Source organism: Acanthochromis polyacanthus, chromosome 23 (assembly GCF_021347895.1).
Source record: "Acanthochromis polyacanthus isolate Apoly-LR-REF ecotype Palm Island chromosome 23, KAUST_Apoly_ChrSc, whole genome shotgun sequence".
NCBI classification, from domain to species: Eukaryota; Metazoa; Chordata; class Actinopteri; family Pomacentridae; genus Acanthochromis; species Acanthochromis polyacanthus.
The window spans coordinates 8,310,898-8,334,767 of record NC_067135.1 but is presented as its reverse complement, the minus strand read 5'-3'; the positions used below and the strand labels follow the sequence as shown (position 1 = coordinate 8,334,767).

At 43.4% G+C, this 23,870-nt stretch overlaps 1 protein-coding gene across 9 annotated transcripts in view; it reads right to left on the bottom strand.

Annotated features, from left to right (window-relative positions):
• Positions 1-234: 234 nt before the first annotated feature.
• The window catches only part of LOC110962419 (nuclear factor 1 B-type), a 60,160-nt gene continuing 36,524 nt past the window's right edge, over positions 235-23,870 (bottom strand). For 3 of the 9 annotated variants that reach the window (XM_022210394.2, XM_022210385.2, XM_051943586.1), the window contains exons 3-12: positions 21,873-21,929; positions 19,903-19,971; positions 16,599-16,719; positions 15,022-15,143; positions 11,364-11,498; positions 11,032-11,216; positions 8,744-8,882; positions 7,824-7,906; positions 3,836-3,924; positions 235-552 (exon numbers count right to left, since the gene is read on the bottom strand). In XM_022210394.2, coding sequence (XP_022066086.1) covers positions 420-552; positions 3,836-3,924; positions 7,824-7,906; positions 8,744-8,882; positions 11,032-11,216; positions 11,364-11,498; positions 15,022-15,143; positions 16,599-16,719; positions 19,903-19,971; positions 21,873-21,929 — 1,133 coding nt within the window. In that variant the 3' untranslated portion in view covers positions 235-419. The remainder of the gene's footprint in view (positions 553-3,835; positions 3,925-7,823; positions 7,907-8,743; positions 8,883-11,031; positions 11,217-11,363; positions 11,499-15,021; positions 15,144-16,598; positions 16,720-19,902; positions 19,972-21,872; positions 21,930-23,870) is intronic. The other 6 variants (XM_022210390.2, XM_051943587.1, XM_022210402.2 and 3 more) reach the window with 4 other exon arrangements.

Below are 23,870 nucleotides of genomic sequence, written 5' to 3'. Positions count from 1 at the left end.
AACATTAAGGCATCTATACATCACAGTATTTGAATGGATTGAAAAGTTCTGCAAACACAACAACTGACTGGTGGGTGGTGGGTGTGTGGGCCGGGCGAGGAGACAGCAGACCTGAAGCTTCTTCTTTTTTTCTCTCTCTCTCTTTCCTCTGAACCAACCCTCGTCTTCACTTCAGGGCCGGTGTCCGTCATCGGGAGGGACGGGAGTTGGAGGTTTTGGGAGTTGGGGGGGGTGGGGTGGGGGTGGGGGGGGTGGTACGTGGAAGAGGGTGAGATGGGGGTTGGGGGGGTTTATGCAGCACCTGCTGCTTTTGCTGGTTTCATCCATGGCTGCGGACACCTGTAGTGCTAGCTCTGCGCCATCAACACCCCCACCCGCCCATCCACCCCGGGGGGGTCATCCGGCCGTCCTCGGTGGGTTCAGTTCCCTGTCTCGGCGGGGACCAGGGGCTCACCAATGATGTTTATGCTGTAGTTCTGGTGGACATTTGTTGGCAGAATCGGAGTCCCGTTCGACACTTGGAATGGAACTAAGCTCGCCCAGGTACCAGGACTGCAGAGAGGGGAGAAAAACAGACAGAAAGAGAGGGGAAAAAAAGCAATTAATCAAATGCTACTACTGTCTTTGTGCAGTCAGAACTCACTAATGACCATCACAGTTGCTCTGCTGTCAGCCCTCAAGGTCTAATGTTTGCTTTATTCACACTACAACACTAGCTTGTCAATCTGAGGTGATTCCACATCATGTGAGCGGGCCGTGACGCAGGCCTGCCTCTGTGCATTGACGGCAGTATAGAAAAAAGCATGAGTGTGATTGGTGGTGGTGAAAGTGGGGGGAGGTTGTGGGTAAAAAGTGTGGGGGTCCCTACACAAAGCTGTCCCATCCCTATTCATCTCACGCTAATGGCAAAACAACACAGTGATTGTTCCTGGGGAGCAACGGTGCTAACTGAAAACGCGAGCGGGAACAAACAGCATGTTGTTCCCAAGGGGTGCTGCGCTATGTAGATGTCAGATAATTAGCCCCCCTCCCAAGCCTCCCCCTTTTTTCTTCCCCACAGGCCCCCAGTGTGCACTCATCTAACAACCTCCCACCTCTCGCATCACCCGCTCTCGCTAAAGTGTACCTGTGACGCGGGTTCACCGATAACAACCTGTCCGATCTGCCGAGGAAACGTTCGCGGCGGCGGCAGCTAAAAGTCTCACGCGTGAGAAGAAGAGCAGCAAAGAGGACAACCGTGGGGCAAAGAAAGCGATGAAAAATGCAGGAAAAAGTAGAAAAGAAGAAACGCTTGAAGGGGGAAGATGGATGGGAGTTGTTTTCAAGGGAGACAAAACGCAGACAACCTCTAAAGTCTGATTGCAGAGGTGAAACACAGACTTCATTCTTTGTACAGCTTCACTAAGAGACAACAGTGTCTGCGTTCATGAAAGCCTCTCATCAAGCAGTCTGCGCTTTGTATAAATCACCAGTCGCTGCTCTTTTACTTAAAACAGCGGAGGAGCAAATTCAATTCACCTCGCAGCCTTTAAGAAGGAGTGAAGGAGAAAGGAGCAGAGATGTATACGACATAAAAGCAAACATCACTCAAGTTTCGGGCTGCGTTTCAGTGCGCAAAGTGTTAAAAAAAGACTTCAAGGCTAATCCTCTCGAGCAGTTTTTTTCCCCTCCTGTCCAGCCCGTCCTCATGCTATCCTCCTGCTTTCTTCCCTCCCCTCCTTCTCTCTTTCACCCTGCCAAAAATCATCGGACAGGAAACGAGGGATTAAGTTTTTCCTACCTTGCTGAACAAAGAGCGCACAGAGCAGGCGAGGGCTGCAGCTTTCTCTTTTTCCTGTTCGCTTTCTTTCTTTCTTCCTCCCTCCCTCCCTCCTTTCTTTCTTCCCTCCATCTCTCTGTTTCTCTTTCCTTATGAAACTCCTCTCAGGTAATGGCTTACATTAGAGAAGGACCACACAGCTGCAAAAGGCCACTCGCGGGCTTTTCTTTTTTCTGTTCGGATCGGTTTTAATCTCGTTAAAATCGACGGCTGTCAGTCTGTATCTGCATCCTATAAGCTAAAGCTGCACTAAAGAGGATTTTTCCGTCTATCAGTGTGTGTGGAGCAGGTCTGAACTTACACAACAAACTGTGCAGAACATGAGGCTCCTTTTGCCTCATGTTGCTTTTTAAGCATTTGGTATCACATTTAGGAGGATTCTGGGTGCCTGCTCTCTTTCCCTGTGATGCAGATTTCTTTACATTTCATCTCCACACAAGTTGCTGCTGCACCGGTTGAAACCCTGGCCTCCATCGCTGTGTTTCCTTAGGTAACCTTCAAGATGGCCTCCCTCTGCCCTGTCCAGCTCCCAAACCTCGCTAATTCTACTCCCCGCAAGCACAGCCCGGGCATACAGCGTGCTTCGTTTAAGGATTAGCTCCCTAAATTAGATTATCTAATGGCATCTTAATGGATTGCTGACCCATTTCCTGCACAATGGCAACATGCGAGTCTGGCAGCTTTTTAATTTGGAGGCTAGTACTGAAGAGGCATAGTGGAGCGCTCCATTTAAAGGGGCAAGCAAAGATAAAAGAGAAGCGATTCCATCTATACGTTTGGCGCAAATAATCCATCAAAGAGGAATGAATATAATAGAATTACCATCCCGTCCTGAGAAGAAAATAAACTGGACTCGGGCGGGATCTATTCTGTCTGTACTGTACAGTCACATGGAGGAAGGAGGAGGAGTACGCCGGAGTATGAGTGGAAAAAGAGACCTCAATATGCTGCAGGGGACATTTTTCTCTGCTACCTCTACTGGCCTATTAGGAGGCCTGTTGAAGGGGGCTTCTGCTGTGTGCATTTGTGTTTGCAGAAACTTTCGTAACTTCGAGGGAGCGCAAAATGACCTGCACACACTCTCACACACTGACACACACAGATACTCCACATATCCAGGGAAAAGGGGAAACGGGAGACGTAACAGGAAAAGGCTTAGCTCAGCCTGCTCGCTCTACCACGGTGAAATGGTTCGGGTTTTTCTCCCCAGAGAAAGGGGGAGATGCAGTATGGGAAGCGAGGGGGAGGAGAGACGGGGGAGGCGTCTGCAGCTTTAAGTTAAAGAGAGTAAAGCATGACTTGAGCATAAAGTCAAACAAAGCAAGGCTTGTTTGAAAGCAGTGAGTAAATTAACCTCACATGGCTACAAATGTGACCTGAAATGACTTTTTTTTTTTTAAATTCTACTTCATTTATTCTAATTAGTTCCATCAAAGCTTGAGTGGTGAACTATTTTTGTTTTTAAATGGGTGAGAATCCGAGAGGAGAACTCCCTTTCATTTAGCAGTATTTGTCAAGAATAAAAGAAGAGTGAAACAAAGCGATGACAAGTTTGACAAGAAACCTTAAGCTTCTCCTTTTAGATTAGTTTGTTGGCAAGAATCTATTCTGAGGGGAAGAAAGGGGGAAGAAAATGTTTTAAAAAATCTGGTTTAAGATTTTACAAATTACTGGAAAATGAGTGACAAACTTAGAAAAAGAGATGAAGGACGAGAAAGGAGAGGAAAGAAAACATGACAGCAACACAAGGAAATGTGTGTTTTTACCAAACAAATGCATGATTTCATAATAAAAAGCCCAAAAAGTGAACATCTGTTTCACTGCAGTAATAACAGCCGCAGCCACTGAGCAAATAATTACATTTATATGTGATTTTATCAGTAAAATGTGTGACTTTCTGTGAATTCCAGGAGTATACAATCAAGTAAATCATACATTATATGAATAATTATTGATTTTAAGCGTGTTGTGGTGCGAGAGAGACACAGAGACGGCATGAAAGAATGAAAAGGTTACCTTTGCCAAGTAATCCCCAAAGTGTCGTCAGTGGCACTGGGGCCATAATGCCTGCCGTTTTGAGTCACGCTCCAGTCACACTTCCTCAGCTGTCAATTGAAACCTAGCAGTCAGATCACTGGGCCAAGACAACTTCCACTTCAGATTACACTACAACTCAACACTATATACACACATGCATGCAGAAGAGCCTATTGCAGGAGCAGCAGACATAAAACTCCAAAATGAGTCCGAACTGTTACTGAGCATAGAGTGAAAATGTGCTTTCATTACTTGTTGGGTAAAACAGCAGTAAAATCAAAGCTATGGATAAGAAACAGACATAAAAGAAAAAAGGCATGCAATCACAGTTAGTGGTAACAGCTAACCTGGAAGCAAAAAACAAAAAACGCAGTTAGTCAGTTAGAAAATGTGAGTGGCATCATGTAGGTGGTTCATCTGTGAGCAGTCACTACTGTTTACCTGAAGCCATGCAATCCACTGGATGCATGCACCCTGTCGATAAAGATGGCTTCACTCTAAGTGCACTTTCAGATTCAGGGATGGAGTACGCATGCCCTCGAGCATGCAGACTTTTTTCATTAGCTAACTGTTTTTTATTGATTAGGGGTCACGATTACAATGAAGTTACAGCACGCACGCACACTCATACACACAAACAGGCACACACTACCCCCTTTTTCCTCTGTTTTAAGACATGCCAACCTTACATACAGATTACAAATTACTGCAACAAAAAAGCCACACACAAACTGTGTCTCCTTTGCATGCATTATGCGAGCGCACGTGTCGGCAATCCAGCTGAGAGCTATCTCTGCCAATACCAACCTAACCTTGCCCTGTGGTCAACACATTCATTTAGTAATGCATCAGGATAAAACTGCACTGTTAGCACTCTGCGTGCAGTGGCAGACGTTTTGCAGAGGCTCTTAAGAGGGATTTAATCAGATATACGCAAACGCTGAATATTCAAAGCCATTTGCAGCGGTCAAGAAATGTGTTCTTTTTCCTCCGAGCACCTGGATGAACACATCAGGGGACGATGATGGTTTCCTACTTAAGCCACACTTAAATTCACTGATGTGTTTTTGTTATGCTCTTTCAGTTTTTTTTTTCCTGGAACAAATGGGAAGCAGCGGCGAGAACCAGCTAGTCTCGAAGCTTTGCGGTGATGCAATAGCCCTCATTTGGTTCCACTTCAATATATCATTTGATCAAACGCTTCGAACGGCTGCTTAATAAAGCTGAATAGGAGACAATGCAAACTTGTTCCATTCAGCGTGTTTTCTCAGTGTTTAATCGAAGGTTGGGAGACTAAACCCCCACGCTGTTCCCGCACTCTGCAGCCTGACAATAGCTTGGAGAGAATGTGCGGGTTGGGCCAGACGCTCGGTGCCACCGCTCCTCGAGGGGCTCGCCATCTGTCCGCTGGCACCGGCACATCGGAGCAGCTCGGGCAGCGGGGAAAAAGGGGGACGGAGCCGGGGAACGTTAGCAAACAGATGCGGGCAGATTGTGGATTAGGATCCTTCCTTAGATAATACCAAATGACATCTGATCACGGATCTTTCCCAGCGGAATGCTAGATGGTGGCATTCCCTCGAGGGGTTAACCAAGGCGAGAGATGAATGGAGGGTTTTTTCACACATTCGCTGCCTGGGATTCGTAGAGCAGGTGTGGGAGCGTGTGGTGGTGTTGTTTTGTTTTGTTTTTTCATTTCTGAAGCCCTGCGTGTGTGTGTGTGTGTGTGTGTGTGTGTGTGTGTGTGTGTGTGTGTGTGTGTGTGTGTGTCTGTTGAGGGGCTTCTATTTTAATGGTGCCCCATTTTAAAACAGGCATCCTCTAAGAAGGAGGTTTAAACTTTACTACCAACTAATCTCATGACAAAGTTGTTTAAAGATAATAAATTGTAAAATTGCACAAATATCATCCATACTTTGGCAATAGCACTGTAGTACGGTTCAAATGAGGTCTGCGTGTATGCTATAGCGCTGAAATGATTTACAAAAAGCTTCTGTTTCAGCCTGAACACTGACCACATTTAAAAACCATGACTTTCTATTCATGTTGTGTACAATGTGCTTTCCTCTTCTTACCGAGCCGTACAACAAACGGCTGCAGCTAAACAAGTAAAAGTGTCAATAAAGCCTCACGGACCCCACACAATAAACACATCATTGCCAGATGAGGACAATGACAGAGTATTTGGTGAAAGTGTTCCGTCCTGAGGGACTTGGCTCGGTGTCTCTGCGCGCTCGACGAGGCCAGATCTCAGGCCGTTAAATCAAACCACAGAAAACAAAAACAACTGTGACAAGCAGAAGCATGATGAATCAATGTGAGGACTGTTTAGAGTTCCTTAAGCTGACAAGAACACTCATTCATTGCGATGGAGCATGTAATAACCTTCTGGAAAGGTGTCGTTGTTGTGCTTACGAATCTTTCATTCTTCTTTCTTCCAGATTTTTTTAAACAGAGTCCAAGGATTTCTGGTTGTCTTGGAGAGGATAATTTATTCTTGTCAGTGTAATAGGATCACAAAAAGATGTTTTAGGATAATTAGGATTATCAAATAAAACTCGCTTCCATACTATATTACATTTATTATATTACCCGACTGTATTTCTTAGGAGGATATTTATCTATCTGGCTGATTCACAGTACACTTCAAAAATCTGGAACAAAAAGGCTTTATAGCCTCTGGGAGCAGAGCTTTGGCCAAAATTCAGCAGCTCATGCAGCTACACTCAGACTGCTGCTGTCTTGTGTAGTCACTTTGTGCCCCACTGAAAGAAGTAGCAGGGCTACTAGAAAATGTGGAAGACAAACTGCGCGACATCAGCCAAGTGAATCCTCCCTCTCCTCCTCCCTCTTCTCCCGAGTGGAATAAAAGCATCCCACGTCTGCTGAAAACATTCCCTTTTTTTCCTTTTCATTTGTTTATTTTTTTGCCTTTTCTGATTTTGGGGAAATTTGGGAGAAAGAAAAATAGAAAAGAAAAAAAAGACAGAAAGAGGAGCGAGGAAACAGAGGCCAGCTTTGTCATTTTTACTAAACACACACACAAGGAAAAAAAAAAGTGAGCTGAGGAGAAACCCAGCGATCATTATGTAGCTGCGTGCAGATGCATTCAATTAGTTGTGGTTGGAAAAGCCTTGGCCTCAGACCAGCGCTTTCAATAAGACGGGGTGGGGGAGAGCACTCTCTCTCTCGTCCGACAACACCGCAACACTCCTAACCTCGCAGACGCACACAAGCACACACAGACACACACGGGGTTACCACATCTGTCCGAGGACGTCCTAGGACCTCTGCGGGGGCAACTGAGCGACGCCAGCGCTGCATATTCAGCGTGTATACGGTAAATGAGGGCAACGTGGTATGTGTGTGTCGAAAATGATGTGTGAAGGAAACAGAGCTGAGCACTTTACACTCTCAAAAGCACCCACGTGTCCCATCCATCTTCTGAGTCGTGGCCGCACAATGACGCTGACAGTGACCCTTCGCCTCGGTTTCTTTCGTTAGAGCGACTACAGGAAGTAGACGCCATTTTCTACGGCAAACTGTGGAATTTAAACTCACTGCCTCAGTATTGAGTGTCTTTGTGAAAGTTTCTGCTATGAAAAATACATGTAATTTACTGAAAATATTCTCAAAAGCTGGTAGGATTTAAAGAAAAGGAGATTTAATTATCAGTAGGACTTGCTATCTTTAGCTAAGCCTCTAAACTACTGCAAACTTTTTTTCCCCCCCCCACAGTTAATGCTACGCTTGACCTGAGCCTATCGGTCCTCTGATCTTCTGAAGCGCTCTGATCTAACTGTTTAATGCTTCCTGCAAATCAATTTCAGAGTGCGACTGGATTTTTGCAGAGGGCAGGGTTTTCACATCTGATGTGTGGGGAGACAGGGGCGGGGAGTGGGACAGAAAATGAAAGGATAAGAGGAGCAGGTGAGCTGAGTGCTGCAGGGGGGGGGGGAGACCTCACCTGTTGCTGGTGGAGGAAGGCGGGATCTCGAGGGCTCAGGCCTACAAAACGATTAGCCGTCGGGGTGCCAGGGGCTGAGTAGCCTGGGTAACATGCCATCACAAAAAAACAGAAAGACATGCTTGCATTATAATCAGCATCTCAGGAATGTGAGCGTGACATGAATTTTCACAAATATTATTTTTCTACTCCTGCAAAGTTCATGTGTGAGATATTAATAAGTACAGATTTTGATTTTCAGCCTGGTGTTAACCTTCTGAACTCAAAACTACGGCATTAATCAGAGCCAGAAACTAAAAAAAACAAGAAGACTTTTTTGCTTTTTAATGCTCCTCAAACTAAACTTTCAGTTGTGTCGAAAAAAACAATCAAATCTCAGCTTCACTTTATTTTACACATCTAAATAAATTGACTAGATTTTGCCAAAAAAAACAAAAAAACAGCGAACGTGTCTACACACGGTGACTCAGCTGCAACAATCACATGACAAAAATTCAGGAACTTTTCAGGTGAACTGCTTTGAACTACAACATGTTTACACAGAGCGAGGAGGATAAATATGGGAGCAGACTGAAAATGGAAAAAAGAAAATCCTTTTTGTGCTTTTATTCTGCAAGTTTTAAATGTGAAACAATGGACAAAATGTAACTGCGAGATTTCTGTCATTACGACTTTGATACACTGCACAAAAGCGATTCATTGAGTTCTCTCTGTTTCTAGCTATTGTTGTACTGTTTCCATAGAGAGGCAGGACTTTATATTGTGAGTAAAAATATGACAGGAGCAACTCAAAGCAAAGAATATTCAAAATACTTTCTGTGCCTTTAGCAGCAACTGGTACAATAAGCAGCAAAATGCTTGGTGTGCGGAAGGCGTTGGGCAGCGACAGTCGGCGGTGGACAGTCGGTACCGGAGCTCACCTTCTGTTGACGTGGTGATGGGCTTGGTGTCGGGCATGGAGAGCGAGACGGGTCTCACAGCGCCGTGATGTGGGGAGGGAGCCAGGACCGGGGTGAAGTGGCCTGGGACCTTTCCAACCACCTGACCACTGCTGTTAGGCTGCAGGTGGGGCGCACACAGCCAGAAAACACAACTGAGCACAAGCATTGTTCAACGGATAACATATCCTGTCTACATTTAGGTGACAAAAATGTTCTGAGTGGTTTGTTTTGGTGAGATGAGAACAATGCAGAACGCCGAAAATGTCTCTTGAGGTAACAACAAAAAGCCGTGTCCAAAAAGCACCACAAATCCTGCTTTGCTAAACATGTACATGTATATTTATTTTGCCTTCCCCCAAAACCTGCTACCTCCTGAGAGGACAGACTGTGTCCAGTGTCTTGTGTTTACAAGCTCTTGTTCGCTTGTAAATATGCAGTTGGGCAGATCTCAATAAACCAAGACAAGCACGCAACAAACGTCACTTTTACAAAATGCTTTGCAATAAACAAGCTGAGCATCCAATCAGAGAGCCACGTTCTTCCTTTTTTTGGCGGACGTAGATGCTCTGTTTGCCCCGGTGACAATAAAAGGTGACTGAAGAAAAGGTTTTAGTACTTTCAGTCACTGTCTTGTCACAGTTATTACTAAAACTGTTGGGGGGCACGAGCAACAATAGATACTCAGTCACTGACAATGGATTTCCTACATGATTCCAAACAATGATTTTAATGGCGCTCATAAATGGAATTTAGGAGGACCCGGGCTTGAAAAGACGGCGAAGGCAGCAGAGTGACCTGTTACAATGGTGTGAATGTGCTGGTATAGAGAGCCAGGCAGAGGGACTATATATATGGAGAAAGAAATAAAGGGAAGCTAGTGGGAGCTACTCTTTCAGACGGCTGGAGACTGTCTGGGGCGTTCATTTCAGGGCCGCCCCGAGTTCAAAACTCAAACAGGCCTTTTTGGAAAAGAATTGTGTCCACAGGGTTCCCTCCGATGTGAATAGAATGTTTAATTAGAGTGTAATATAATCTGCGTTAAAGCAAGCATAAAAACATTCTGGCACTCGTCCATGGGATTATAAGCGCTGTGTTATTTGCTGAGCCTCCCTCCTCCATCCCCCCACCCCCCCCAGCCCCTCTACCGGACCCCGCCTCACCCCCCTCTCTTCTTTCTCCAGCACCCCAGCAGAGGGCCAGTTAATTCTGCACAAGAGCCGGGCCCCGGCAACGGCAAATATTTACAACCTTTATCATTCCCCGTGGTTTTTCTCTGGAGTAACAGCCTCTCCCGCCCTCCGCCTCCCCTCCAACCCGCTCCCTGCTCTGGAGATGGAGCCGTCTACGAGGCCTTTGTTTACAGTGAGAACAGCGGGGATATAAAACTCACATAAATATCACACGGCTCTCTCATCTATAGAGACGCCTGCTCACTCTCTCCGACACACTGGCCGCAGTGTGTACCCTGAATGTATAAAAGCCCGGAGCTCTTTGATTTACTACGACGCCTCGATACCGTTTTGTACGTCACGTGTGACTGCAATCGCAATAGTTTAGTTGACTTTTTTATGGAGTCATGCGTTGTTTTTTTTTTTAGCACTACACATGTAAGCCTGGGAATGTACTACAACCTTTGCCATGAGCATGAGAATATACATTTCTTTGTCACATGGTGTTGATGCAAAAGTTCACTGACTTTTACTTGCAAAATGTACTTATCTAATTCAGTCTGAATTAAACTAAATGAATTACTCTTTACAATGACAGCTGTAATTACAGGTTTCTCTCTGACCATTATAGCCCAAATAAATAGCAGGCAGCCCAATACCAAAACAAGAGGTATAGAAGCCTCAAATTGTGGTTAGCTCGGGAGCATAAAACGCAGTATCTGAGGTTTTTGATTTTTTTCGGACTGAGAGCACGTCGTTCTAGACAGATATCTGAACATCATCCGTGAATAAATAAAGGAAATGACCAGAAGCAGGTTTTCGACGAGAGGAAAGACATGCAAAACAGGCGGACAGTTTCTCTTTGCCAACGCACCAATGAAGCAGTAATGAAATAATGACAAATGCAAGCTGCAATTTATCTTATCTCTAATCTCTTGAGGTCAGATGGGAGTGGAGCCGAACAAAATAACAAAGAACGACTAGAGGCCACGAGCATCGTGCCAAAAAACAACCCTCCGACTTCGGGCCTCAAAATAAAAAAAAAAAATTAAAAAAACCTGGCTTACTGCCTTCTTCGAACATACAATAAAGACCGACCTGGCTGCTCTGCGGGCTGGACGGGTCATACGACGGCACGTAGCTCTTGAGGGGATCAGCAGGGTTGAGGTGGGGCGGGTAGCGGATGGTGGTGTGCGAGAAGTAAGGCGACGGCGCCGGGGGCAGGATGGCCGAGGCCGAGAACTGCAGGGGCGAGTGCGGAGGTGGGCTCCTCGTCGATATAACTGCAAGAAAGGCGGAGGATAAAGATTGAGTGTGCGAGCTGGATAAAACAATCATCATTGATCTCCGAGGCTGAATTAAGTGCACGGATGGATTTGCTGCGTATATGAGGGGAAAGATGGCTCCAGATTCAGACGGGTTCAACTCACCACTGTGTCCTACACTAGTTAGGCCTGGGTGATGAGGCTGAGGGAAAGTGCTGAGTCGTGGTGATGAGTCCTGCGGGGAGGTGGGGCTGAACAGCGGCTTCTCTGGCTTCTTCATGGTAGGAGAGGACATGTCTGCTGGTAGGAAAAGCACATATGGACACATAAATGCGCACTCACGGTTAGAAAACGTTTGATCGTATGTCCAAGTGAGGAATGGTTTTTGTAAAATGGCAAAAATATACACTGCAGGATTATCTTTCCTTTTTTTTTTTTTTGAAAGTTGTTGCTGCAGATTAACCCTCCTGTTGTCCCCATTTACAGACGCCAAAAAATATTGCTTCCTTGTCTGAAAAAAATCCAAAAATTCAGCAAAAAAATTCACCAAATTTCTAAAAATTTGCAAAACCTTCAGGAAGAAAATTCCAATAATTCCTTAAAAGTTTCCCTTTGTAAAAGTTTTATATAAAAAAAAAATCCCCAAATTTGGCGAGAAAATTCTTGTAAATATTTTCAAAAAAATCAGTAAAAATCTTACAAAAAATCCTAAAAATATCTAAAGTGATTACATATATATCAGTAAAACTTCTATTTTCTTTAAGAACATTCGCAAAATAAAAATCAACCAAAATCCAGCTGAATTTGCTGGATTTTGGTTGATTTTTTGGTGAATGTTCAAAGAAACACTTAACGTTTCTTCTTTTCCACCAAAAAAAATGTTCAAAAATTTCCCAAAAACGTTAAAAATGTTCAGAAGTTTCACTGTGAAAATACATATTTTTTCCACATTTTCAAACTTTAAAACGGGTCAATTTTGACCCGCTGGACGACAATCAAGACATTTCCCTATAGCGTTTCCTAATGCTTCCATTTTTCATGAATGAAAGGAATTAAACGCTAAAAGTGAACTATTAAAATTAAGCAGAATGTTTGGATTAGCGTGCAGTTCACACTGAAAAATGTACTTGGCAAATTACCGGCATCCCAAAGAGTCGAAATCACATCTAATCTTAGTAATCAATATAAATCGCCGGACAGAAATGAAAAATGTGTCTTTTTCATGTCTGAGTGACTGAAGTGTATCAATTCTTTGAGAGTTTTGGGGGGAGATTCCTTAAACATCACGTGTATTTTCAACAGGTGCAGCTGTAGCAAAATGACACACGGTGGTAAAGCAGCCGGTCGCTCAAATAGGATTTAAGAATTTCGAGACCCTCACGTAATCTTAAATAGAATATTACACTGTTACATCTGCTTTGCTTTGCCATACGGAGGTCTGACAAGCCACCGTAATTCTCCATGAATAATCCTGGAGGCTCAACAGAAGACGTGAAATTTGTTTAGGAAATTTGTGTCCTTTTATAAACCGAAAGCATGCGCACAAACTCAACGTACAAGTTGCTCATTATCGCCGCTCTACACTTTCATGAGCAATGTTCTGCTGTCATGGCTGCGCGGTTTTCAATTTTCCATGGTAAGACACACTGTCTGAAGGGAGCGTGATAACAAATAGATGCGAGAGGCAACGGCCTATGTCTGCTTGTGCTTCTTCTGTGAACATTCATCAAGTGCTTTTCTGGTCCGTCACAGATTCTTGGGGTGTATAACTTCTACATCATCCATCTCTTTCCCCCCAAAATAAGCTGTATAAACCCCATTCTTGAGGCATTTCTATAGAATTAACCGTCCTCGCCTCCTTTTTCCCCAAAACAAATCAAGGATCCACCCAAGTGACGGGAAAATCACTCATCTTCACAGAAGAGAGCGACAAAAGGTGGCTGGAATTCAGGGGGATTTCCCAGACTGAGGCTGCAAGAGGATACAGGCTTAAGTGCTTTCATTTTGTGTCAGAGGGAGAAATACCTTAGAGAAAGATTTATATCACTGCTTCATGTTTTCATTAAGAATAGGAAATATTTTCTGCAGAGTAGGTATTCAGCTTCTCCTCTCGTCTGTTAATTAACTCCTTCAGAGACCGCCGCGAGAAATTAAACTGGACAATTAATTAACAGACACTTTAAACCGTTTAAATAAAAAAGGTCCGAAGCGTCCGTGCATTTACATCACATCAGCTATCCTTTAGCAAATTATACATTTTGTATTAAATGGGTAAATGTGTACCTAGAAGTGGAAAAAAAAATCCTGGTCTTAAAGCATACAGCACTTTCCCAGAGTGAAATACAAGAGAGAAACAATTTCTTCCACTACATGGTGAGGTTTTGTTGACCGACAACCATGTGCACGACATGACTGCTTGGCATTTGAGAGGACTCATATGGGTTTAATATCACCCCACTTCTCATTTATTCTCTCTTGACAGAATAATGGCTGTCTTTGGAGAGTTTCCTACCCACTGCTTTCCCTTTCTCCTCGCCCCAAGTGTCTTAGTTTACGCAGTGCAATACTCTCAGGCCTTGTGCACAGGGACACGCTGAAATTTTCATGTACCCACAATGGGTTGTGGCTGAATCCCACCAGTGCTTCGTCTCTAGTGCATCATCTGGTGTTTTCCTCCCTCAGCCTTCCTACTTATTATATTAAAATTTAAAAAAAAAAGAGGTGTTCAAAGTTCACATTCAAGCTAGAAACCGCAGCAGGCCTTCTATTCCCAATGATTTCGTCTGTCACAGTGGGGCGAAATGTTTGCTACCGCCTCTGCTGGCGAACTCCAGCTGCAGCACGGGGATCGGAGTGTTGAAGGAAGTCAGCAGAGAGTGAGAATGATCCGGAAACACGGGACAGAGAGGCCTTAATTAAAAGGGCGACAGGTTCTGCAGTGCACCAGGAGACAACGTAATGAGACATGCAAGCCGTCTTGTGAGGTTATTCCTCTCTCTCAAGCATGCACACATCTCTATCTTCTTCCTGTAAGCTCTATGCATGAGCTCATTGGGTATGCTTTGTGTATTAATTCCAATTCATCCTGTTGATCATCAAAACTTCAGCCTAGATGTACAGCCGCAGAAATCACTGGCCCTGCAGGTGTAACTGCTCAACACGAGAGAATTTCCCCTCAACGGCAACTGACGAGATTTTTTTTTTAGGTCTCCGTTTATGAAGAAAATTATACGCATAACGTCTGAAAGCTCATAACTAGCGCTTGTATTAAAGTGAAGGTCGTATTATGAAGCTTATCAGGAATGCAATGTGTTGTTGAACGCGATACTCAGCATTATGGAATCCTTTGTGTAAGCGACAGGTGCAAGAGAATGGAGATTAACAGTCAAACTGCAGTTCAAATGGGTTTAAACATTTATATGACTGTTGATGCCCGAGGCTATCTCTGACATGGTATGTATTTTAAGAGGGTTGAGCAAGAAACCAGATGCAGGTCATCTGCCATGAAAAGAAATGGCAGCAGTGATGTACAGAGGCATATGACGAGGCTCGAGACGTAGAGGGTTTGGAAGCTGTTAAATAACGACGCGAGGTGCCGGCTTTGATCAAATCTATTTACACGCGACAAGGATGGAAGATCTTCTTATCCTTTAACAAATTTTGTCAACATGCTCTTGTGCACCAGTGAGCTCTGCAAAGTTGCACTCTGAATGTTTGTTTAAGTGCATGAATGCGACGCAGGGTGTTACTGGAAAAGAGCACTCATGCATGATGAACCTCCCGAAGGTAAATAAGAGCGGTCAAATAAAAACAGGAAAATCACCTCCGTCTCTGTCGTGCCAGTTTGCCCGACTGCTGGCTGGTGAGCTGGGTGACGAGTAGAAGTCAGGTCCTGTCGGGCTGGTGTCCATGTTCTCCTCCATGTTGACGGTTTTGGGCCTTTTGCTGCACACACGGAGAAGTTTGTGGTTTAACAAAGACGCCCATTCATTCATTCATTCATTCATTCATTTTGTGCTCCACAGCTTTTAAGATTGCAAGTTGGTGTCAATACCGTCTGGCAAAGATAAACGTGCATTATGACAAACTTCAGCTAAAGGAACATGCTGACATTTTGGTAAACATCATAATCGGGTTTGTTAGCTGGATTTAGAGAAGAGTGATAACACTATTACATCTGTATGTAAAGCTACACTATTTGCTAACCTCATAAACATCACATAAGCACACACTGCAGTTTCCTACTAAACAACAACTAAAGGTAATGTTAAAATAACCCGTCATTCTAATCACAAAGAACACCACTTAAAGTAGTCATATTGTAGAGCTAAAATATACTTTTATGTATATTTTAAAGGTGGCTAATTCCCCAATTATGTGAGGCCAGTTTGTTCCATTTCCAAATCAGCTCTTATTTCTGTAGAAAATTACTATTTAAATTGCGCTTTCTTAAGAAATGTCATATGATTTAGTATTTCAGCTTAGCTTGACACAAAGACTAACACAACTTTAGTACCAATCAAACAAGAAAGATATATTGTGCTAATTATTAAGTGATAGAGATGCTGCTAGATACACGTTTTACACACTGCAAAAATCAAAAATCTTACCAAGTCTATTTGTCTTATTTTAGTCAAAATGTCTCATCCCACTTGATTTAAGATAAATTCACCTAACAAGTGACATTTCAGCAAGATGGAGGGACTTGACTTGACAGACAATGCACTTTAAATATATTAAGTCAAACAATCTTGAACTCATCTTGTTTTGAGTGGAACTTCACAAGAAAACTCAAAATAAGTTTAATATATCTCAAATTAGGAGGCTACACGAAAGCAAAAATACATTTTTGAGTGAAAAACTGCTGTTATTTTTAGCATGTTTGGCTTATTTTAAGACACCTAAGCTTGACAATCCTGGTAAAATATAGCTTAAAACAAGTTTTCCCAGCAAATTTTAAGATCTCAGTATTCTAAAAAAGAAAAAAGAAATCTCACCAAGCCATTTTTCACTTGTTCTACTGGCAGATCTTTTCACTTCAAGGTAAAAGTTCCTTGAAATAAGTTTTTATTTCTTGTTTTGAGTGAGGCTTTTTTTTCCAGTGCATTACACGCAGTCAAGCTTCATGCTAAGCTAAACGAGAAGTCTCTGGACTGCAGCTACATATTATGGGACAAGTACTCCTATCATTTAACGATTTGCACGAAACAACTGAATATATTTTTTTCAAATGTCACACTGTTCCTTCAAGAAATCTGTACTAACATAAATACAGAACTCTATCTTGGATTAAGATCGTGCACTGCCCTTGAATCAACTTTAACGAGAGATTTCTGTTAATAATCTAATATAAAGCAAAGTCACAGCTAAATCTGCTCTGCTGGTGTAACTTCCACTGACCTGCCGGGAGGGGAGGACAGGGAGCGATGCAGTCCCACGCTGGAGTTCAGGTCATGGTAGTAGGGTTGGCTGGGCATGTCAGCCATGGAGAAATTTACCGCCGCACCGTGGGTGATGGGCACTGCAGAGGACACAGAGAAAAGACGGACTTCAATGTCAGAGTGAGCACTGTCTTTCCCTATCCCTGCATCTAGAGACGCACAATTAATTGCATAATGGCTTGACTGTTATTGACGCTTTGTGTTTAGAGGCATTGTGTATCAAATTAAGCGCTCCCTATTGGCAGGCTAACTGTCTGACCATCACTGGCGTTTCTGCTGAGCGCTGATTAACAAGTCGGCCAAAGTGGCTGCGGCTGCAGGAGGGGACATTTTCAAGAAACCTGCAGCTGCACTTGTATCCTGAACTACTATCAGTACTTGTAGCTGTATATATTAATGTGACCTTACATAATGACAGTGAAATATGTTATTTTTCATGCCCAAGATATCGTCACCATTTTCTTCACAGTCCGGTATAATACTTAGCAGTGTCCTCGCGTAACGATTTACAGTGGAAAAGGTGTTGTTTTTCTTTCTGCGGTCAAGGTGAGGGATATTGTTTCAAGGGAGGCCAGGCCGGTGTTTACAGAACAAAAGGGGTTCACCACCCATCCTCGCTCTCTCCCCCTCTCCGTCTCTCGGTTTCTCTCTCTCTCTCTCTCGGCAGTGTGTGGCCCGCGAGGCAGCCTGCAGATCGAGCGGTTGGTTGGTTTGGAGTGGATGAGAGGAAGGAGTGTGTGGCGCCGTCTGTTGTGGTCTGAGGTTCACCACTGGCACGATCCCTCCGCCAGCCTCCGCCCTGGCAGCCCACTGCAGTCCTGGCAAAGGCCCCTACCCGCTGCTACCCATACCGAGCTGTCTGTGGAGGAATGCATCCGGCCCGAGGACGCTGAATACAACACCATTGTTTTGTTTTTTTCATTCATGGCTTAGGATACCCCCAACCATCTCTCTGTGTGCTGGTCTCTCTTTCTCTCTTCTTGGCTCGCCACAATATTTGCGATGCCACTTGGCCATCCTGCCAATCATCTCATTTATTAATCTGGGCTTTGACTTTTCAGCCAAAAAGAAAAAAAAGCTGTACATCAAACAATGATGCTGCAAAAAGACAAAAAAAAGAGAAAAGAATGCAATGATTTGCCACACACTGCTGCTTCCTCCAGATTACCTCATCTTACTGTATAAAGGGAAAACACAATGTCCTGTGAAAAATGTGATCACAAGTTTAGCTCAAGAGTTTCATTTTGCCCGTGCATGCCCACGCTTTCTGTTGACAAAATATTTTTACACTTGCAGTCAAGGCTCCTGTTGCATTAATGAGTGTCCTCGTCGAAATGCTGGATTGCAAGTCAGCCTTGAACTCCGCAGCTCCCTTTGATGGACTTCAAAGAATGTCTCAACAGCCCGGAGAGATGGGAGAGAAGCGTGATGACGGACGAGCGGCTGCTTAGATATCTTCCCAGGGAGCGACTGGCTGAGTGAGTGACAATTCCTGTGCGTCCGTCGACCTTTTTAAAATTCCAGCTCAACTTCAGTCGGCTTTAGCGAAACCGGGCTCGGTCACATGAGAGCAAACATGGCAGCGCAGTGGCCATCTGGTCAGGGGGCAAATTAAACGCTAAACAAAAACACAGACTTTCAAAAGGATGTTCGGTCTCCGAGCGCTGAAACGAGGAAGTTTTTGTCTTTCAGAGCACAATGTCCAAGACAATTAAGACAATGTACTCCATGATTTTGCAGCAGAAACGGTATGCAGGCAGTAAACAAGTTCAGCATTAAATCATCCAAGTTTGACAGAAAAATGAGACTTTGGACGACAAAAGAATAAAAGTCTTTGTACACAAATTAAATTACTTCATCTTGGGAGTTGGATGTGTCAGCTTACCACCTTAGGGCTGTAAATAACCAGTATTTAAATACTGATAGATTTTATTTTCTTCACTCATTTTTGACATATAAAACTGCTCAGCATAATTTCCCAGCGCCCAAGCTGACACATTAAAATTGCTTGTTTGTCTAACCCAAATATTCTCACATGAAGCTGAAAATCCTCACATTTGTAAAGCAGCAGCTGACATTTTGTTTTTAATAATTGATAGCTGCAGCCCTGCATCACAAGAAATTTAGAAAGAAATTTTGCATATTAATTACCGTCTATTTTAGAGGAGTTTATTTCAGAATTTTGATTTATTTTAACCCTCTTTCTACCCAGTATGTTTTCAGTACTGAGACTACAGGACAATAACTGGCGGCTTCATGCAACGCAGTAAACAGACAACACAGTATATGCATGTTTCTGTTAAACACAGGTTGCGTGGGTGACTGGAGTCTTTGTGCACCGCAGGCACGTTCGCTGGCTACAGCCCCAGCTCAGAGGCAGCACAGGTAAGCGGTGCCTTGACGCGCCCTCAGGTATCACAGGACTCGTGGAGGAACAACTGTCAGCAGCTCTGCAGAGAGCAGACATGTCTATACAGATGAACACAGGTTCATACAGACAGCTGCACAATCAGGTGCTCTTTTCATAGCAAACCAGACTGTCCAGGTTGCAATAAATGCATTTTGTGTTTAACCAACTACAGACGTTTTGAAGAAAACTGCATCTTATGTAGCAATTGAAGGCAAAGACTCAGGGTCAGATGCTATTATCTGTACAGAAACACGTCAGTCTCTGCACACCTACGCAGGTGTTTTCAGTTGCATCACCTGACTTGCCCTCCTCTTATCACAGTGTGAGCATGTATAGGCTGTGATTGACTTGATAGCTTCCCGTCTCTCATCACCTCAGCTCCACCTGTTCTACCTTAAACACACGTATAAGTACATTAATGTCTTACTGTGACTCCCAGTTTAGCTCCAACCAGCTTTAATTTGAGCACAGGTTCAATCAGAGATAAGCAAACTAATAACTGAGAACACTCGGGAGTGAGTGGGTATTTAAGTGCAACACATCCTGGCCTTATCAACATGCAGAAGAGGTGTTTTATATTTAAGTACAGCTTTTCCTATTTGCTTTGAGCACAGTTTTAAAGCACCGAAAACAGAATGAAGATTTACAGAGGCTTGAGAGACACAGTGCATTGTTATTTCCAAATGTGACCAAAATGCTGCTTCACATTTACTGCATATAAATGTACAGTTACAGAGGGATCGGTCGATGTTGACATTTGTTTTTATTTGACAACAAAGAAGAGAAAAAAGTGTATGTTTTTAGAATACCCACATGGACTAGGCCTAAAACAATGTAAAAGCTGTGCACTTACTTCTGGACACTCGCACCAGTTCTGCAACACTGAAGACTCCTGATTTGATGAAACTGTCTTCCAAATATACTGCAGAGAAAAGACCATGGACACAAATTATGCAACGATGATTGTAGGGTGCAATCACAAGTTAAATACCTTTGAAAAGCTTGCATATGGAAAAAAAAATAGAGACACTGCCTGACATATTGAGTTTTTGAGCAGAAACATCAACACTGGATTTGATGTACATGTTAAATAATTTGGGGGCATTTCTTTTGACATCGATGGAGATTAAAAAAAAAAAGCACTGACATTTTTCTCTTATTAGTGATTGTTCATTTTATGTTATTTCTTTCTATTCCTTTCTTAAATTTTATTAGAATAACGTTTCGCATTCAGGACAAAGAAAACACAGATGAGGTCTTCCATTAACTTAAAGACAAATAGATTATTATACAGGGATGACACACCTTAATTTTTATTTTTAATTGTAGCAGAGAATATCAATGACTGATCAACAGCTCTTTTTTCAAACATCGTTTTTATTACCGTGAGTTTTTTTTGTTGCCGAGCTCAGAGTGAGTGTATTGTGAAAAATAGTTGCTGCATTTGTTTTTCATTCTGCGTGTTCAAACTAACACATGGCGTAAATCCATTCTGCCCAGTGCGATAAAGAGTGACAGGACAGGTGTATGAGGAGGAAGCAGAGACGTGCAGAAAGAGGCCACGCTGAACTGCAGGCGCTGCCTATACGATTTTAAACAAAAGTAAACTCAATACCTGCCAATATTGAAACTGTTATGTTAAGATACCATATTACAGCAAGAAATAACCCGTCCAAGAGTGTAATTTAGTGTAGTGCTGATATTAAAGATTATTTAGAGAATATGAGACTGCTTGGTTCTGTCCAAAGTAAATAAACTGTTTTAGGACTTGCTTGAAAACTGCTTTGGAAGGAGAATGAGATTGTTTCAACACAGCCCGATATTTTTTATTCTCCTGTTTCCAGAAAACTATTTTTAGACTAAATATAGTCGCAATGTATTTTTTTTTGCAGTGTTGGTACATTTGTTGAGGTCTGTGAGACCTGTTCAGGACCGAGCAGCACTAATCAGAGGCTGTCAGTCAACTAAAACAGCCAGACAAGTTATTGACACCCAAATGACTCCGGCTCCGCTTTGATTCAGTGCCAAGGCCGCTCGGTCTGTGCCAGAAAGATAGACGGGCATCTCGATTGGCACCTACTAAGCTTAATGCCTCCAGTGAGCCAACGGCTTCTACAAGAAACTGTGCCACTGCAGAGGGCCTCCCAGGCCTGAGTCATTGGCTCGCTAGCATGTTTTCCTTGGCACCGGTATCAGCAGAACCTGCTCTTGAGGTAGAAAACTAATTATACTTCTCAAACTATTTTCATTCCAACATTGTGACGACACAGTGCAGGTCAGTCCAGGGGAACAACAGCACTGTCAAAGAATATTCTCTACGGCTCGGCTTTGCTGGCTCACCTTAACGCACTCAGCTACCAGCCAAAAGCACAATCTGCTGTAACATTTTCACTCCGGATCTTGAGTCTTTTTTTTTTGACAGTACTTAATATTGTCACTGGACTGATGACAATACAATTTTAAACATTTAATGAAATTTTATTCCTCCTTAGTCCAAGTAAAGTTACAAGCTATGACCTCAGAGAGTTTTCATTTTATACAATTTCACACCAAATATGTCAGTTTACATCAACTAGTTTTTAATCAATGATCTCGTGTTGTGGAGTTTAATCAGTTTAGATTTTATATACTCAGTAGCTCATGCTATGCACATACAGTTGCAGTAAAGGTTTTGCCATTTTGCCCACAAGTCACAGAGTTCACTAGACTTTACAAACTAGGCAGGTTATAATGTACATAAACCGCTGTACAGTGCGCGAGCTGCAGACGAACAATAGAGTGATGACAGGAGGGAGCAGGGAGGATAACTGGCACTGCACATACCTGGAAGAGGGTTCTTGCCTGGCTCATTGTTACTTGGACTTCCTGACTGCTGCGAGTCTGCAAACACACAGAGAGAGAGAGAGAGAGAGAGAGAGAGCGGTGGAGGGTTAATACAGGAAGAAGACAACAACATCTGACTGAAACAGTTCTCTCGTTGACAACAATGACCATGTGTTCTGCAACTTAAAAATGCATTCATTAGCACTTGTATTTACAGCTTGTCCTGTAACTCCCTGCATCGGTTTTAAACTTCTGTGCTTAAAGGTTTTTCCTTATCTACTCGTCAAGAGGAGCGTACCCACTGTACATTAAACAAGACAGTTTTGTTTGAACAGTGGGATCATTAATGGGAGGGCAAACTGAAGAAAAAGCTCTGCGTCTGACACGGGATAACCTGAAAGTTTTCACCGGCGGACCTCTTGGTAATTTTTCAAAGTGTCTGGGGGAGTGCTGGGGGGTTACAGAATGCGTTCGGTCCTGCTGTGCAAGGTACAAGCACAGAACAAAACACTGCGAGAGGGACAGGAGGGGCGGAGAAACACGAGGAAACATGAGTGGAATTCTTTCCACCGGCTATGGTGCGCAGGCTTTGGTATGAGGCACTGACGTCTTTTACCTGGGAGCCTCACTGGGAGGGGAATGCATCATTCTTCAGTAGTTCCTGGTTGATCACTGACAGGCGATTGGGGCCCTCGCTGCTTTTACATCACGCAGCACCAAAGTTATGAAACATGAAACTAATGGCATAAATAACTGTCAGACTTCAGTCAGTGCATACAGTGTTTTTGCAAGCATGTTGGAAATAATTAAAAAAAATAGTGACTCAACCTCACAAACTCCTACTACATGGAGCACTGCTGAACTGCTGCTGCGCCAAACAGTTAACGGCAGCGTCTAAGCAGACCCCAATAATGATTCAAACTGGCCCGAGCCCACACATGCCATGAGACAGGCAGGGCGCAATGAGAACCAGCAGGGAGATTATTATCTACACCTTTAACACGAGAGAGCTTCAGCATGAGACAGAAGAAGCTAGAGACGTGAACTCAGATACCCTCGCTTTGCAACAACACCCCTTTTCCTGCCGCAGCTCTCATGAGCTGTGCTACAGAGGCAACGCAGAGAAGGAAAGCGAGGGGGGTTGGAAGAGAAGGAAGAAAAAAGTTGAAAGATTTATTCCGTTCTTGTTCTCTCTCCGTGTCGCGCTCTCTCTCTCTCTCTCTCTCTCTCTCTCGTTCCCCCACTCCTAAATTTGACTATTAAACAGCACTGCAAAAACAGAATGTTCTTGGCCGAAGCTCAACAATGACAAAGTAGGGAGGGAGAAGGACCATACGTTAAGCAGAAAAAAATTCACTCTTTTCAGAAAGCTTAGCCCTAAAAACGTACGAGCAGCACACCAGTTATGGCCGTACAATATACCTCTGCTATGCTTCCTAAAAATATAAAAACGCAAGCCTCACTTGTGCTTTCTCATCGAAAAATCCTCTTGAATATGTTCATGCAAAAATCATTTTCATTGCTAATTAATGAGACAAAAAATACATCTTCAAATAGATTCTTTTGTTTGTTCAGTAGTTTAAAAAAAAAAAAATCAGATTCCAATGACATGAAACAGAAAAAAACAGAAACAATGAGGGATTGTTCCTCACTAAATTGTGAAAATTACTGAAGATTGGGTTTCCTCAGTATGAAAATCTGCATTACATCGTACGTCGTGCACTTGTACAGCGAACATGTCATTGTCTGACGTCAGCCAAATACTTTCCTTTGGCTTGCACCAATAAACAGCGAGTCCTGTTAGGTTCCCCCAACATGCACACACAGTCTGTAAAGAAGCTTTTTGTGAGCAAGTGGAGGTTTGTGTGGATTTGCCACAGCACATGTCCATGAAGTGATTGCTGGGAGCTCAGTGGCCTTCTTGTCTCCCTGTCTTCTTCCCCCCCACCCACCCTTGCCACTCTCAGAGTCATCCATCAGTCTAGTTACAACTGCCAA